Source organism: Notamacropus eugenii, chromosome 2 (genome assembly GCF_028372415.1).
Source record: "Notamacropus eugenii isolate mMacEug1 chromosome 2, mMacEug1.pri_v2, whole genome shotgun sequence".
NCBI lineage: Eukaryota > Metazoa > Chordata > Mammalia > Diprotodontia > Macropodidae > Notamacropus > Notamacropus eugenii.
Window position 1 is genome coordinate 378,450,528 of NC_092873.1, and position 17,673 is coordinate 378,468,200.

The 17,673-nt window shown below is 40.0% G+C and overlaps 1 protein-coding gene across 5 annotated transcripts in view; it reads left to right on the top strand.

Annotated features, from left to right (window-relative positions):
* TDRD10 (tudor domain containing 10) overlaps nucleotides 1-17,673 on the top strand; it is a 46,257-nt gene that overhangs the window by 24,353 nt on the left and 4,231 nt on the right. For 2 of the 5 annotated variants that reach the window (XM_072647108.1, XM_072647107.1), the window contains exons 5-9: nucleotides 8,641-8,711; nucleotides 11,457-11,613; nucleotides 15,550-15,625; nucleotides 16,004-16,094; nucleotides 16,866-17,013. In XM_072647108.1, the coding sequence (XP_072503209.1) occupies nucleotides 8,641-8,711; nucleotides 11,457-11,613; nucleotides 15,550-15,625; nucleotides 16,004-16,094; nucleotides 16,866-17,013 (543 nt within the window). The remainder of the gene's footprint in view (nucleotides 1-8,640; nucleotides 8,712-11,456; nucleotides 11,614-15,549; nucleotides 15,626-16,003; nucleotides 16,095-16,865; nucleotides 17,014-17,673) is intronic. The other 3 variants (XM_072647110.1, XM_072647109.1, XM_072647111.1) reach the window with 2 other exon arrangements.

The window sequence follows — 17,673 nt, forward strand, 5'->3', positions numbered from 1 at the left end:
AGGAAGTAAAGGTATGCACACCTATGCGAAATTAAGATAGAAAACCCAGAACTTTTTCAGCAAGGAAGTAACATGATGAAAGTAGAATTTAAAGAAGATTAACGTGATGAGTATTACATAGGACATATTCTCATGGTGAAAAATCAGAATCAGAAAGACTTGATGTGGAAGTCGAACAAAAGTGATGTCAAGAATAGTTTATGAGAATTGCAGAGTGTAGTAGATCATTTTCTTTTGTATTACATTTTGGTTTTATGATTTTTCCCATTCATTTTAATTCTTCTGTGCAACATGACTAAGGTGAAAATGTATTTAATAGAAATGTATGTGTAGAACCTATATAAGATTGTATGCCTTCTCAGGGAAGGAGGGGGGAAAGAGGGGTAGGAAGGGAAAAAAAATCTAAGTTATATAGAAGTGATTGTAGAACACTGAAAATAAATAAAATAATAAAAAGGAATAGTTGATGAGAAAGAATGGATAAAAGCAAAGTCAAAAGAAAAATACACAGAAATGATGCTTACAGGATATGAAAGATGGAGAGGGATAAAGAAGCATGGATGACTCTTAGGGTTTCAAGACTAAATGATTAAGAATGGTGGCACCATTGATGGGGAAAATAGGGGGAATAAACTAGTTTCTTGGGGAGGAAAATGTTGAATTTGAGGCAATGCTAAATAGAAATAAAGGACTAGGACTTGAGTAAGAAGAATAGAGATAACAGGGTTGGAAGAAGTGATGGTTAAAGCTGTGAAAATGGATGAGCTCTTCAGTGGACAGATAGAGCAAAAGGTGAGCTGAGGGGCTGAAACTGATCTACAGAATACTTGCCTTTTTATTCATTCATTCATTTATTGGGCTTCTGCGACATGCATGGCACTGTGCTAAACTGAAAGAAAAAAAGGTCAAGAGGTGCAGGCTCCCCACCAGACTATTTTCATGGAAAAAATAGACTATTAGTAGATAGATAGGGCACTGTGATAAATGATGAGCAATATAGGCAATGAGTGCTACAGGAATTAAAAAGGGAGATATCACTTTTTTTTTTCCTATTGGGAAAGTCCTTTGCTTCTGAGATTCTTGCCGAACTTTAAAACTGTGGTCCTGATTTTTGAGCTCAGCTTTGAAGAACTTAAAGTTCTGTGCTAAGATGGTTCAGAGATCTTAACAAAATAAGAATACTCCTTCCAGTGATTATAGCCCATCTTTGTCTTTTTATTCTTGCAGCTGTTGTCCATGATTTCAAATAAATCCTCTATGAGGAGTTCCTCCAGTGTGTTGAGATATTCCTCCAGATCTCCTGACACTGCATGGTTCACATTGGAGTATGCAGGCTCCCTTCCTATTACTCATCCTTGCTACATAATTATTCTTCCTCTTCCAGTTCCATGTCTTTCTGGTTCTTCATTGCTAATGTATTGCTATATTCCCAGGCCTACTTTTCCTTCTAGTTTTTCCATTTCTCTCCAGAGAGCCACCATGCATGGAAGTCTGCAACTTGAGTAATCCTTGACTTCATACTCGACTTCATACTCTCACTCATTCCATATATCTAATCAATTTCAAAATCTTATTAACTCCACATTTCTTTTGTCTATTTCCTCATCACTCAGATGGTCACCACTCTAGTTCAGGGCCTTTTCACTTCTCATATGGACTATTAGTAACATTCTATTTGGTCAATCTGCTCCACGTCTTTCCTTCTCCAGTTTATTTTCCACATAGTTATCTGAGTGACATTCCGAAAGCACTGGTCTGACCCTGTTACTTAGTCAGAAGACTCAGAGGACTTGGGTTTAAATCCAGATTTTGCCACTTATTATTGGTGACCAAGTTGGTTAGCCTCTCGTCTTCAGTTTCTTCACCTGTGAAATGAGAGGGACTAGGTCATTTCTGAAATTCTTCTCAGCTCTAATCTGCAATCCTATTATTCCCTGCTCAAGAAAATCCAATGGCTATGCCTTTTTTTTTTTTCAGATACAAACTCTTCTGTTTGAAAATGAAAGCCCTTCATAACCTGGCTCCAGCTTACCTGTCTAAGCTTGTTTTTCCTTTTATATACTCCATGGTTCAGCCAAATAAGCCCTTACTGGTTCCCTCTCCCATGATATTCCATCTCCTGTTGTTACTTTGCATTGCTGCCTGCTGGGCCTAGAGTATACTCTCCTCTTATCTCCACTGTTTAGAATCCTACTCAGCTAAGAGATCAGCTCTTGCATGAGGTCTTTCCGTATTCTCATCCGTCCCCAAGCCCAAATTACCTGGCCTTTATTTTCTGTGTACTTTACTTTAGATGTGTCCCTGTCATCTCCCCCTATAGAATATAAAGTTAAGGTCAAGGACCATATCTTTTTTGTCTATCTCCACTGCATCCTGGCAGATGCTAGGTGCTTTAATAACATTTTTCCCAAATTTTAAACATTTTTTTTTTAAGTTTTAAGTGTCAAGTTCTCCCACCCTTTTTTTCCACCCCCCTCCCTGAGATATCAGGCAATCTGATATAGATTATACTTATGCAATAATATAAAACCTAACTACATATTAGTCATACTTTGTAGAAGAAAATGTGAACCAAAAAAAAGAGAATAATGAAATATGTATAATGTAAAGAAAAAGAAAAAAAAGAAAAAATAGTATGCTGTGGTCTGCATTCAGACTCCATCAGTTCTTTCTCTGGAGATGGATAGAATTTTTCATCATGAGTCCTTTGGGATTATTTTGGATCATTGTATTACTGAGAATAGCCAAGTCATTCACAGTTGATCGTCTAACAACAGTGCTGTTACTGTATACAGTGCTCTGGTTCAACTCACTTCCCTCTGTATCAGTTCATGTAAATCTCCTTCAGTTTTTTCTGAAAGCATCCTGCTGTCATTTCTTATAGCACAATAGTTCTCCATCGCAATCATATACCACAGCTTGTTCAGTCATTCCCCAGGTGGTGGGCATTGCCTCAATTTCCAATTCTTTGCTACCACAAAGAAAGGTGTTATAAATATTCTTGTACCTGAGTTCTTCAACATTTCTTGATTGATTACTCATATCCCTCCATTGCCCTTTGAAGAAAGGTAGAATTTAAGCAGCACAATGGGGGAAAAAGTCTTGCTTTGTAGGCAAGGCAATCTGAAAAGCAACAGAAATGTTCATTGCATAAAATCATTGTTTCATAGAATGTTAGAGCTAGAATGGATGACCTTAGAGATGACTCAGTGCAGCTCTCCACTTTACAGATAATGAAATTGAGGCCAAGAGGAGGAGAGTCATTTGCCTATGGTTACATGTTTACTTAAGTGGGACACCCAAGACTCCTGATTGCAAGTTTAGTGCTTTTACCACTGTACTGCATCATATGCCTTGGAGACGTGAATAGAACAAGGTCAAACTGAGAAAAGTGTTTTTTGTAGGAGGTTATAGGTCAGAAGGCTGGAAAAGCAGTTTGGGGGCTTACTGGAGAGCCTCTAATGCCTAACTCAGGAAACTGGAGCTCAGCAGCAGGGGCATCATTGAAAGTTTCTAAGTAAGGGGTGACACAGTGTCATATAGTACAAGAACAGCAACTTCTTAAGTAGATAATCTTAGACAACAGGATTTGGATTTATAGACCATGGACCAGGCTTTTAGATAGAAAAATGACATGTTTGTGGTCAGGGCTAGAGTATACTTCATGAAAGTAAGAAGGAATGTATTTGATTGGAGACCTACAAATGTGATAGAATACTTTAAATAGTAAAAAGAAGGGGTAGGGTAAAAAAGAACCTAAATATATGCTGAGCCAGATCAGAGATTTTATGGAATCTCAGAATCGGAATGGGTCACAGTGGCTCAGTCAGCTTCTGCTTAAAGGTCTCCAGCAGCTTAGAATTCATTAGCTGGACTTGGAGTAAGGAAATAACCTATGTCTGAATTTTGCCTCCATCACTTACTAACTGTATAACAGAGAGAAAGCCATTTAAAACTGATCTTGTTTCCATTTATGTAGAATAAAAATAATACCTGTAGTAGTTATTTTACCAGGTTGTTATTATCTATGAAATAATATGTATAAAGTACTTTGCAAGGCTTGAAGTTTCATTTAATTAGCTTTGGATTCATCTATTATTATGTGGCCCACATCCCTCCATATTTTCTACAAGAATACTATGAGATACTTTATTAAATGCTCTGATGAAATCTGGGTACGTCATATTTATAGCATTTCCCTGAACCTACCAGTTTAATAACACTGTCAAAAGGAAATGAGGTTAGTCTGTCATGACTTGTCATTGATGAAGCAGTGCTGGCTCTTTGTAATCACATTTTCCTTTGCTTAGTGCTCACTAACCATCTCTTTAAATATCCATTCCAGAATTTTTTCAGAAATAGAAGACACATGCATTGACTTGTAGTTTGCAGGTTCTTTTTTTTTCCAGTTTTTTAGAAAATCTGAATATTTGCCCTTCTCCAGTCCTATAGCATTTCTTATATAATTCCAGAATATTTTCATTGACAGTGGCTAATCACACCTACTAGTTGTTTCAGTCTCCGTGTCTGTATACTGTGACTTTAATTCATCCAAGGAAAGAAAAGTGGTCTCTTTTGGATCTCCTTACAGGTAATAACTCCCTGTTTACCTTAATTTGTTCTCTTATTTCCAGTACAAAATTCATTCTTGACAGAAGCAAGATGAGAATTGATCATTTTCTCCACCCCACCTCCCAAGCAGCATTCCTCTCCCTTTTTTGATCCTTTTCTTTCTCCCACTGTAACCTTTACAAAACCGTTTTTGTTGTCCTTAGCTTTGCTTGCCAGTTTCACTTCAATTTGAGCTTTTAGCACTCCTTACAGGACCATGCCATGCTTTTATATTCTTCCTTTATTACCTACCCTTGCTGCCATCTTCTGTACATATCTTAAAAAAAAAAAAAGTTGGTTGGTGAGTACATTGTGCATCCACAAGGATCTCTTCAGTTTACTTTTTTCCTTTCTCATTAGAATTATTTCCCTTTGTATCTTAAGAATTTCATTCCTATTCTTCCTGGGATGATGTTGCCTGTACAATTTTAGTTCTGGGACCCTGTTATTTTTTCTCTGAACCCTTTGTACTTCTCTGAAGATTTAGAGTGCATCTCTGACTTTGTCAAGATTTCATCCTCTCCATTACAAACTCAAGAAGGCAATGTTCACTTCTCGGTAAGGTTCCTATCATTTCTGTCCTAGCAGCCAGTTCCTTTTGGTTTTTATGAATCAGATCCTATACAAAAATTTCCCCTTGTTGATTCTTCCACATTTTGAAGAATGAAATCCCTTGTAGACTTAAGATCCAACAATCTAACACTTTGACATCTAACTGTCTATTTCCTTTTTCTCTCTAGGTGGTCCAAGGTAGATTGTAAAGACAAAATTGTTTTTTTCCCCCTCTTCGTGGATCTTCACTCAGGTCTTTTCCATTTTGCTTCCTGTCTCTGATTTCTGGATTTTTTTCACATACATATAACTTCTTAATGCTATTCCTCTGCCCCTTTATGTGTCCTGTTTCTTTTGAATAAGCTCCGTTAGGAGCCATGTTCTAGTCCTGGATTTCATTCCGCCAAATCTCAGTAATGCCCTAATCTTTACTCTTGCTTGTTGCCTAAATATTTGCCATTTGAATATAGACATTTTGAGGCCATGACTTTTTCCTTCTGGATCCTTTCCTGGATTTTGTCTCTTCTGAACTTCGAGGTGACTTAACTGCCATTCTTCTTCCTTCTTTGTAAGGTTTTCTCAGTGGTGTATTGTTTTCTGGTTAATAGTCGACATTTTTATCCCTTCCTCTGACCCATCCTTTTTAAAGCTCTTTCTATTAGATTAGATATTAGATTTGTTGGATTATGAGATACCCTATAAATACATTCTTACCAGTCTTTGTTAAATGTACTCCATTCCTGTCTTGGTGTTTATTATCTGTATAATAGCTATGGTCTGATCTCAGACACTATTTTCTTATCCACATGAGTATTTATCAAATCATTTTTTCCTCTTTTTCATTCTTTTGCTTTTAGTAGGTTACAGTGAGGGAAACAGAGCCAGCCTGTTATCATAGTTGCTTTCTTCAGACTTCATAACCTTTGATAATCTATCTTACTTTCCTTCTGGCAGTATCATTTGTGCCTGTGTGAATTGCCAGAAGTAAGGAGTAGTCATCTGTCTTGGGAAGTTCTGTTAGGTTGTGTCTCTATACCCCCAGAAGACAGTAGACCTCTTTGTTGTTATCAAGTCAACAAATGGCTGTCATAGTACTCCTAAGCCAGGGAATTGTCAGCTCTCTTTCTTTTAACACTTACTGAGTTGATATGCTTACCTGATGACTTCAGTGGTTCAGCTGTATAATACTTTGGAGGACAAGCAGCTATTTCCTTCTCAGTGCTTCCAGTTCCCTCCTTTTTTATAATGTGCCTCAAATCTGCGAGGGACTCACCAGGATTTGTGGATATTACCTATTACAGCATCCCCATGTGTGTTCTGGTGGCATCTAAATTGTAGGGTAGCACTCTTGAGTAAGGAGGGTAGTGTGTAGAACTAAATGTGACCTTGTGGAATGAGAAATTCACTTGTGTATAGGGAAGATTGTTTTGCTGTTAGATCCCAAGTTCATTGCCATTCTAAGGGGAATTCATCCCACATGGTAGTACTGAGTATGGAGGATTTTAGGACCTTGTGGAAGTGACCTGTACCAGAGCAGAAGGATAATGGCAACTCATAAATTTTCTGTGGAGTGAAATAAAGACTGTCCTATACTCAGTATTTGCATTGTTTACATCAAATACGTGTGGGGAATCTGGGGGATATGTTCCCCACATCTGTGGAGCCCTAGACAAGAACTGTACTCTTAAAGTTTCCCAGAATAAACTCTGAGTAGGGGTATAACAGTGATACCTTGGAGTCACACCCTCAACCCCAGGATTAAACCCAGTCTCCATAAACTCATGGCAAGAGGCTTGGTTTACATTGGCTATGGTTTACATTGGTATATAAAGCTCAGAATCTTGTGAATGGTCCAATAGTGATTTTTGTCATTTGGTGTTGATAGAAAGAGAAATATCTCCTTAAATATTAAAGTGTATTTAAAATATATTTAAATGGCATTCTTTACCAGAGAATTGACTTTTCTAGTGTCCAAAACATTTGGTTCTGAAATTTGGGGAGTTTTTCCTGTCATCATTGTGAATGATAATTTAATAAATGAAGGTTTAATAATAATGACTTTTTCACGAACATATTGCTATAACATAAGTCAATGTTTTTTAAAAAGAAATTGACTATAAGGAATGCTGGTGAGGTAGGAAGAGAGATAGGGTGATATAAAGAAACATGAAAATTTTGAAATTTTCTGAAGACTTATTGTGGAATGTTTATGTAATACAAAATTATTTTAGTCTACAAAGGCCTTATTCCCCCAGAATAATTTTTAACAACTAATTTAAGTAAAAGCTAAAGCAATCCAATTTTAAAAACACTTACCAAGTGCAAGGCAGTAGCTTGACTTTGAAGATCTAAGATGAAAAATAAAATACTCTCTGCCCTCAAGGAGTTTGCAAATCATATGGGGATTATAAAAGTAATAATATGTGGCATTTATACAAGGTGTCCCAAGAGTTTAAGACTTCACACCTTGTATAGTGTTTTAAAGCCTTTCCTATATTTTCTGTTCTCTAACAAGCCCTATCACTTAACACTTGGACTGCTGACATAACTTTCAGGTTGGTCTCTCTGCCTCTAGTCTTTCTCTTCTGCAGTCCATCTTCAACTTAGCTAACACTCAGCTCTGACCATATCACCTCCCCTCAGTAAATGTGACTTCACCATCACCCTGTTACCTCTAGGATGAGGAATAAAATCATTTTCTGTTTGACTTTTAAAGCTCTTTATAACCTAGCCCCTTCTTACACTTTAATCGCCTCTCGTACTTTATGATACAAGGACACTGGCCTCCCCGGGTGCTCTGTGTCTAAGATACCCTATTTCTTGAGTGCATGCATGGGGCTATTCTTTATGCCTCCTTCCTTACTGCCACCTTCTGACTTCCATTCTCCACTAAAATCCCATCTTCTGCAGTAAACCTCTCCTCTGACATTACCTCCTAGAATCTATCCTAGATATCTGTCTAGATCCTAGAATCTATCTTACATGTTCATAGTTGTTTGCATGGAGTGGGAACTCCTTTAGACGAGGAATTGTTTATCCCTTTTTTAATATTCCCAGAACTTAGCACAGTGCTGGGCACATAGTAAGTACCTGTTGACTTTTTGGCCCAAGAAACTTCAGCAAAAACAACATGTGCACCTCTAAGTAAACACAAAATATGTACAAAGTAGACACGAGGTCATTTCTTTGGAGAGGATTCTTTAGCAACAGAGGAGATCAGAAGAGGCTTTAGGTGGAAGGTGACTATCCCTCTTTCCCATTACATCTGTCATGGTCCCCCCTGAGTCTAGCTCCTTTAACTAATTTATTCTTCCTGTTGCCTGATGATAGACATACATAGCCCAGGTACCTGGTGTATTGAAGTTTAAGATTAAAAATTTAAGAAATATTATTATGTTGTATCCTTCACCCTTCCCTTTCTCCCTCTCTTCCCCACCACTACTCTTCTTACTTTTCTTTTTTCATAATTCTCCTTAGGAGGATATTTTATCCCTTCTGAAGGACTTTGGCCCACTCCGTGTCCAGAAAGTCCAGAATGGCTGCAAATGGTAGAGTGGCTTTTGCTTCTTGACTTTTGGGGGAAATATACCTTCTCGTCTTTGTCCAATTTGCTGGTATGCTGTGCTGGCAAAGAAACAAGATTGAAAGGCTCCAAAGTGCAGCGTTTTCCTTTATTTTCCTCTTTGGCAGTTTATTCAATTTTGGAAACATCTTCCATAAACCTTTTGTTTATTTATATAAATACCTACTGTGTGAAGCACACTGATAGACAGTGGGGTTGCAGAGGTGAGATAGTTCCTTTTCTCAAGGAATTTACAGTTTGCAAGTGGTGATAAGGTAGGCATATGGATACAGTGAGAGTTAAGATAGTGAAAAATGAATAAAAAACACCATGAGATACAATGAGAAGGACATCACTTCCTACTGTAGGTATCAGAAGGATTTCGGGGGGAAGAAACATTTGAGTTAAGCCTTGAAAAATGGGCCTGGGTCATTCTGCTGAGATGAGGAGGGAAGGACAGCCCTCAAATCACAAGGAACAGTGAAGAAAGGCCAAGAAGAGTAGGGGAATAAGAGTGTACACAGGGATGGCCAGCAGTCCATTCAGACTGCAGGGTCTTCTTGAGTAATAGGCTTAGGAGTTGGGACTTTTTTCTTGGTAGGCAATAGAGAACCACTGAAGGCTTTTGAGGGATGTGGATTTTTTTTTTTATTATTATAATCAAACCAAAGGTTAATCTGGCCATGTGGTAGGGAATGTATAGAGAGCAGAGAAGAACCAGAATTAGGGAGATGTGTCTTTATAAAAGGTCTTTAAGGTAAAAGTAATCTGGAAGAGGTCAGAACAGATAAGGAGAATGCCATTTGAGGATGTTTAGCTCAGAAAAGACTTAGAGGAGAAAATAATAGCTGTCTTCAGTTTTTTGAAGAGTATTCCTACAGACAAATGATAAAACCTTTTCCACTTGACTCCAAAGGCAGAACTAGCAATAGTGGATGGAAATTACAAAGAGGCAGATGTAGGCTTGATGTAAGGAAAAGCTTATAACAACTCGAGTTGTCCAAAAGTGGAATTGACTGCCTTGGGAAGTAGTTGGTTGCCCACATTGGAGGGAGGATTCGTTAAGCAGAGATGAATCTAACACTTGTTATTGGTGAGGGAATTTTTTTCATGCTTGGGTTGTATGAGTGCTGAGATCCCTTCTATGATTCTGATAGAAATGGTCCCTGGAGAAATTGGGAGAGAATTGTCGATTTAGAACTAGAAGGAAACTTCAGAATGAATTAATCTAATCCACTCATTTCGTTTCACGAATGAAAAAAAGTGAAGATGAGATAAAGGGCACAGAAAAAGGAGTTAGCCTTCACCAGAAAGACAACCAGATTTCCTCAGAGGTGGGGGGATGGAGGAAGGAAGGAGCACAATAGAAGACACAGAAGTTTTAAAGTAAGAAGAAGAACTGAGGGAGCTCATGTCTCAAGACTTTTATATTCTCAGGAAACAGGGGGAAAGGTTATTTGTTAAGCAGCTAGATGGGTTTGAGAGTTGAAAGGTGAAAAAGTTTGGAATAGACACTATGGATATGATTCTTCATCTAGCCCTGCTTTGGACACTAGACCAAGAGATCACAAGGCTTTGTTCTATTTCTGGCCATGTCCTTGACAGTGCTCGATGATCTTGAAGAAACCACAGCTTAGTGACTTGGTTATCTGTAGAATAAGAAAAATGCACATTCCCTACTCTGCTGGTGTGCTAAAATGACAAAACAGTGATGAAGGCGCTCTGACATTTTTAGCATATTGGTGCAGTAGACATTCAAAGGAATAGTAATATTACCTCCTCTTGATTATCCCAGTGTCCCTGAGGCTGGGACCTGGCACAATTAAGGAGAGCATTAGAATGGAGCACAGGACTGAAGGTTGTTGGGGTTTTAATCCATCTTGCTCATCTCTGTTGAAGTCCTGTGCTAGAGCCAAACTTGCCCTGAGCAGAGTAGCTATTATCCCCAGGTGAAAGTTCTCTCTCAAAAAGTGTTTTGCCTGGATCTTCCCATTACTGTGTATAGAAAATGTCAGTAGTCCCTAATTTACCTTCATTAGATTTTAAGCTCCTTCCTTGTATGTTTAGTTGTCGGAAATGAGGATAATACAGGGTGTCCCAAAAGTCTTAGTGAAGTTTTAAGCTCCCTATCTTATCTTCTAGCCAAGCATCCATGTAGGGCTGTGAGGATCTAGCACATCTGTACGCTGGGGAGGCTGGATTATCTGAGGCCTTGAAAGCCCTTTCCTGGTTCCAGGGCTATGTTCCAGTAAAGTGATAGAGGAGTGTGAGCCTTGTTATAAGGCTGTGTCGTGCAATGGAAAGGGCACTGGATTTGGAGGCATAAGACCTGAGTTCAAATTCTGGACTTAGTATTCACCACTTATAACTTATAAGACCTTGAGCAGGCCTCTTTACCTTTCTGGGCCTCAGTTTCCTCATCTGTAAAATGAGGGAGCTAGACTTGACTACCAAGGATCTCTTTCAACTCTGGATCATAGAGCATGCGTTCCTTTTTTTGTGGGAACATTTCTCCAAATGCTTCGTAAAGCCAAGGAGAAACCTTTGTGTTATGTTAGTTTAGCTCTTTTCCCTTCCCCAGAACAGTGTGGCTTCCTGGCCTCAGTGTTCTTGGGCCTCTTGGTAGCAAGAAGACCTTCTTGTAGGTTGGCAGCAACAATTCATGATGGACACTGAGTCAATGTGAAGTGCTGACCTGTGACAAGTAGGGGCTTCTCTCTTTCCCTCTTAGCTTTGCCTTTGTGGACCTGGCCTCTGCAGAGAATGTGCACCTTGCAGTCAAGCAGCTGAATGGACAGATGTTTCATAACCGGAAGTTGTACCTGAACTCAAACAACTGGATCCCTAAGCAGAGCGTGGACTCCACAAAGGGCAACACAGAGTTACCGGTAAACTCCCTTCTTCCTCTAGCACCTCTTTAGAGAGTACTTTCCTGTCAGCAGATAACTGGACAGAAGTCACTTTGTGATTCTTCACATTTTCTTCAGGTTCTTTCACAGTGAAACATGAACTTAGGCCAGTTAGGTGACCTTTGATAGCAAGTTACTATTTTGTCAAATCTGGAGCAATGACCCCTCTTAAAGAAAGGGCAGGAAAGGGTGGTAAGAGGCCATGTAGAGGCAGCATAGGTAAGATTTGATGACTGGATGGGAGGGACAGGAAAGAGGAGAAGATGAACTCAGAGGGAGCTTAGACTTAGCTTCTAGGGATTTGAGTCTGGACCAATCCCCATATGAATGGAATTGAAATGAAAATGAAAAATTGATATAGTTGCTGTGTTGGAGGCAGCAAGAACACTGGATTTGAAGGCATAACCCGGGCTCAAATCCTGGCTCTGACATTCATTAGTGTATGACCTTGGGTAAGTCACTTCATTCTTCCAGTTAAAGTTTTCTCATCTATAAAATGAGATTATTAATACCTGTGGCATCACAATGTTGTTATGAGGATCAAGAGAGACTTTATGTGTTAGTAAGATTCATTTGACCTGTAGCTATTTCATAAGGTATGAGGTATAGTGAAGCCAAGGTTACCTTTGTAAACATTTTACATATTTTAAAAGAGCTTTGTAAATATTAATGTAGCTGATTACCCTGAACCGTGCTATGTGAAGGGCAGGTGAGTTAACATTTCACCCTTCCTTCAGTGTTTTCTAGTACCCTTAATGGGGATTAGGAGGTAGGTGTTCATTCTCTCTGCCATTGGCTCCAGCCCTCACTGATTGTATTCCTCCAATTTTAAGGGTCCCATGCATCCTAGTTCTAGCTAACCACTTAATCGATTAGCTTTTACAAGAGAATATTTACTTTAAAGATATGATAAACTCAAATGTATAAACATCCATCTACCGTTGGGCCTCAGTGTCTGGAGAGGGAAGGGAGATGAGGGTCATAGCTTAACTCAGTTACTGTATGTCTTAGTCATACCAAAGCCCACTTTGAGCTCAGTCCTGGGCACTCAGGCGTTTCTCATGACTTCCCTTCCATGCTGGCCATAGTTTGAGTCCAGATCAAGAGACTCACTGAGACCTGAAAGGGACAAATGAAACAGACCAAAACTCCAAACCCACTTCTCAGGACCACAGGACCAGAAAGAGTGGAAGGAAAGGTCCTCTTTGCCCTCACTCACCTTAGTTCATGGAACCCATGCTGGGAACGAACAGGACCTTCACTCCACTGCAGGCTGCCAGAGAGAGACTAGTCCAGTCTGCTGGTTTTAAAGACTCAGCCTGTTTGACCACATAGCCAATGGAGAAGTTGGCAAAATGGCTTCTCCCAGAAGCAGTTCCTTATTGTCTGGGAGTCTCTTATCTTAAGTGATCTGAGCATATGGCATAACCATTACATCAGTTGATATTTTTGTCTGGACCTGTGATTTCCTGATCCCCAGGACCACCTGGGGAAGAAATTCCCTTTGCCACTGCAGATTAACAGCTATCCTGCACTCAGTTGCCTGGGAGCAGTGAAAGGTTAAAATGGCCAATTTAGGGTCCTACAGCCATTATGTGTCAGAGGGACAAGCTGGACCAAAGGAATGCTGACTTGGAAGGTCAAGCCTTTTCTACACAGTGCCAAGCTGTGTCTTGAGGTTTGTGTGTGGTAGTTACTTGTTGTTAAAAACCTCTTTGTTTTTAGGTGAAGTGGGAAATTTGGATATACACCAGCGTTAGCCATACATGTACCTCTTTCTGATAATAAGATAATAATGATAATGATGATGATGAAAATAATGAGCACAGCATAGAGCAGTCTTGTTCAAAGTGGAGGCCTTGGACCCAAGAGGTGTGTAATTAGCCAGAGGGTAAGAAGATGGTTCACATCTTTTCCCTTCCTGCATTGTGGGATTGATATCCTATTCAGCTACATCTAACCTTATTCCTTGGTGTGGTACAAGCTCCCAGCCCTCCTGGCTTCTGAGCTTGGCATCGTTAAGACATGATTAGCAGCACCAGCAAAGCCATTGGTACAGTTTTCTTCACCTCTCAATGGACAAGCTATGGAGTCTGGGTTAAGAGTCCCACCTCCCACCTTTCATTTGGATTGAACCAAGTGAGTCATGTACAGTGAACAGGCATGGACGGATTGACAATCTCATTATTTTTTCATTCTCCTAAAACTAACCTGTCTTCCCAATTTCCCTTTTACTGTTGAGAGCACCACCATCTTTCCAGTTAGCCTAGGTTTACTGCCTCAGGATCCCCCCATAAATGTAATCATTTGCAAAACTTCATAGTTTCTAGCCCTACAGCATCTCTTGTGTCTGTTCCCTTTTCTCTATTCACACAGCTGCTGTCTTTCTAGGGCCATCTTCACCTCTTGTCTGGGACTGGACTAATGCAGTAACTTCCTAATGATCTCTTTGCTTTGTCTTTTCCTTCTTTGGTCCGTCCTCCACACAGTGTCAAACTGATTTTCCTAGAGTGCAGACCTGGCCATGTCTTGCCTCAACTCAGTGAACTTCAGTGACTCCTTCTTTATTCTAGGATCAAATGTTATTTTGCCTTCATCTCATACTTTTTAAATTTCTATTTTGCATAAGTTTTATACTATACATAATTATTAATACAGTACTACATATATAACGAATAAATAGGTAAATATTTCCTTTCTTTGAAGGTGAGTACTCAAAAACTGTTTAATGATAGGATCACAAAAGTTTAGAGCCTGCTGGCATTAGTGGATAGCAAGCCAGCCTTGGCATAGGGACACTTGGGTTTAGTTCCTGCCTCTGACGTACTGACTTTGTGACCCTGTGCTTTTTAATAGTTTATTTGTGTTATATCCATGTATACAAAATAATACAGTAGTAATTGCTTTTTATTCCTTAATCAAAGACCTCTTTGAATTCTTGGCCTTAGAAATCCAAGGATAATTTGTAGAGGGGAAGGGCCCAGGGAGAAGTTACTGTGAAATGAATCTGCTTAAAGTGTTAGAGTTAATTCTTCTTCACTGGCTTGCTTCTCTCTAGTCCATTTTCTTAACTAGACCATACCACAAAGGAAGATGCTACGCTGGTCAGAATACCTTGCCTGAGTGAGCTGTTTAGGGATATAAGTAACGATAATGATGACAGTAACATGTTAAGCAGTCATTTTAAGAAGCCTTTGAGGATTGTAAGGGAGTTTTTTTATTGAGTTAATGGATTACTCACATTGTCCCTCTATGAACTTCACCACTTTTGCTGTTGGTTTGCAAATAGACCAGCTACAAAATCAATTTGCTTAACATATTGCTACACTTTCCCGCTTTTCTTATTTGTATGCCTGATACCTTACTGTAATATTGAGTAACTGATGTCCTTTTGCCCAGAAATGAGGGAAGCTATCAGGAAACAGATTATCCCTCTGCTTGTCTGTCTCTCTATCCCTTCTGCCAGCCAGCCTCATATAGACTAGGATAACTTGAGCAAGTCCTTTCTCCTTAGTAGGCCCCATTTTCATCCCCTATAAAATGAGGGGGCTGAACCAAATAATCTCTGAACTTTCATCCAGCCTTTGCCTGCTGTTAATTCAAAGGGATAGAATTCGTAGAAGTAAATTCCTCATTTATCCTGCATTATCAGACAAGGAAGTATTAATCATCTACCATGTGCCAGGCACTGTGAGATAGGCCCTGCCTTCAAGGAGCTAACATCCTTTTGGAGGAGACCATATCTTTAGGTTTTCCTGTATGTCAGCTTGTTTTCTCATAGAGAGGATAGAGAGCATGACAGACGTGGTGAGCTGAAAAACCTTCTGACAGAGAGCAGTAGAAGCTCATTTCCCTACAATTAGACTGATAGTATGTCCTTATATGACTAATGTGACACTCTTGGCTCTGTATTAGGCTTTGGAGAATGTTCCCTTTGAAGACAAAGCTACGGTGACTCCTGGTGAGGAAGAAGAAGCCACAGCAACTCCTGGTAAAGTGCCTGGATTGATCCCTCCCCAAAGTGCCACCAGAGGGCTCTTCTCAGGTTAACTTGTTCTTTTCCCCCATCTTACCCAGTGGAACATTCCAGTTTTCCCCTCAGCTCTTTTATGCCACTTTAGGAAATCTCCCTTGATTTGAGGAATCTAATCAGCCAGAATTCCCCATGCACCCATTCTTTGCTTCCAGCTGACCCTTTGCAGGGTAGGGGAAGAATTCGTATTTTGGGGTGGGTTTTTTTTTCCTTTCTTTTCCCACTTATCTGTTCTTCAGGTCTCCAACATCAGGGTCTGGGTGTCCCCAGATGTTGGATTTCATAGATTCTAACCTAGAACTTTCCTGGGGCTGAATCTTCTGTTTTGTGTTTTAGTGCCTGCCAGGCAGACCCCTCGAGCACCTGTTTCCCCTAATGTAATGGAAAGACCAAGGACAGCCTCCTACGCTGTTCCCATGGAGATGAGGTCAGTAGAAGGGCAAAAAAGACTGATTAGGTATCTGGCAGGGAGCTTAGCCCTCCACACAGAGGTTCAGGGGCAGTGCCAGAATGTTTGGTGGTGGCAGCAGTAAATTTTTCAGGAGACCTGGGGTTTAGTCTAGGCTCTGTTGTTTTGTGACTTTATGGAGCTCATTTAAACTTTGGGGGCCTCTGTTTCCCCATATGTACAAGGATGTTATTTCTTTAGCTCAAAGCTCCTTCAAACAATTTGACTTCCAGTGCTAAGGGAGGAAATCAGTGGTCCAAATTATTAAAAGTGTTTGATCTTGGAATACTAACTTTTAAAATTTATATTTTCAAAAGCAAAATTTTATTTTTATTTTTAATTGTGCTCTATATAGAAAGTAGTTCAAAGCCACAGAAGATTTGTTGAGAGGCAGTTTGGGATAGTAGGTACAGAAATCAGGAAATCTGGGTTTGAATTCTACCTTGCTAGCTTGTGACTATGGGAAAATCATTTAACCTCTCAGCTTAGGTTTCATCTCTGAAAAATGGGGGATAAGGATACTTGGATCATCTCCCTCACAGGTTCTTGAAAGGAATGTTCTTTGCAAACCTTAAAGTGCTCTACGAATGTGAATGATTAGGTGTGAGAAGCTGGGCAGTTCACATTGAGACTGCTAGGTTACTGTATGAATCCCTTTAGCATGCTGGGAAGCTTCAAAAGAAAAGAGTAGTTGAGAGACTTTAACCAAGGCAGTTTGTTTTCATTTCCTGACTTTGCCCTTTCCTGTAGAGGATCCTTCTTGGTGTTTCTTCTGAGGGATTGCTTCCAAGACCTGAGCTGGCTGGCTATTATTCGCAGCACGTGTGGGGAAGTGGGGCTGCTGGTGACAGACACCATTCCCCAAACACCATTCTTCTGGGCCATACACCTCACTGAGGTAGGGCTGTTGGCTATACTGCCAGGGGTAGTCAGTCCTGTGCTGTCCCTGCTGATTTCACCTTGGGGTGGGGGTTGGGAACAGTAGTTGCTTTGAATTTAGAGAGGCAGCTTAGCGTAGTAGATGGTGCATCGGATTTGGAATTAGAAGAACTTGGTTTCCAGTTCTGGATCTTCTACTTCCTACCAGCTTATGTGACCTTGAGCAAGTCATTTGCCTTCTGAGTTTCCTTTTCGGTAAAATGAAGGGGTTGAACTTTCCAGTTTGTAATTATATGAAACTACCACAAAGCAGCCTCTGGAGCCCAAGAATAGCATTGATGCTCGCTTCCTCAAAGTGTAGACTGCGCAGTTGGTCAGAACATCAGAGTTCCTGGAAGCTTCATCCATCTTCTAGCCAGCATTGCCCTACCTGGGTGAGACAGGGAGGGATGCTGAGATTTAGACTTGGAAGGGATGTGATCTCATCTAGTCCAGCTTCCCATCACTAAACACTTTACAGATGAGGGGTCACCAGGTAATGACCAAGCAAGATATGTGTCATTCTCTTTCTCTGTCATGATCCTGTTCAGTCTTTGACCCTTTTGTGGAAAAATGAACTTCTGTAGTGGCTGGAAAGAAGCCTGACTTGTTTTCTCAGATTTGGGTCAAGTTATTTTCT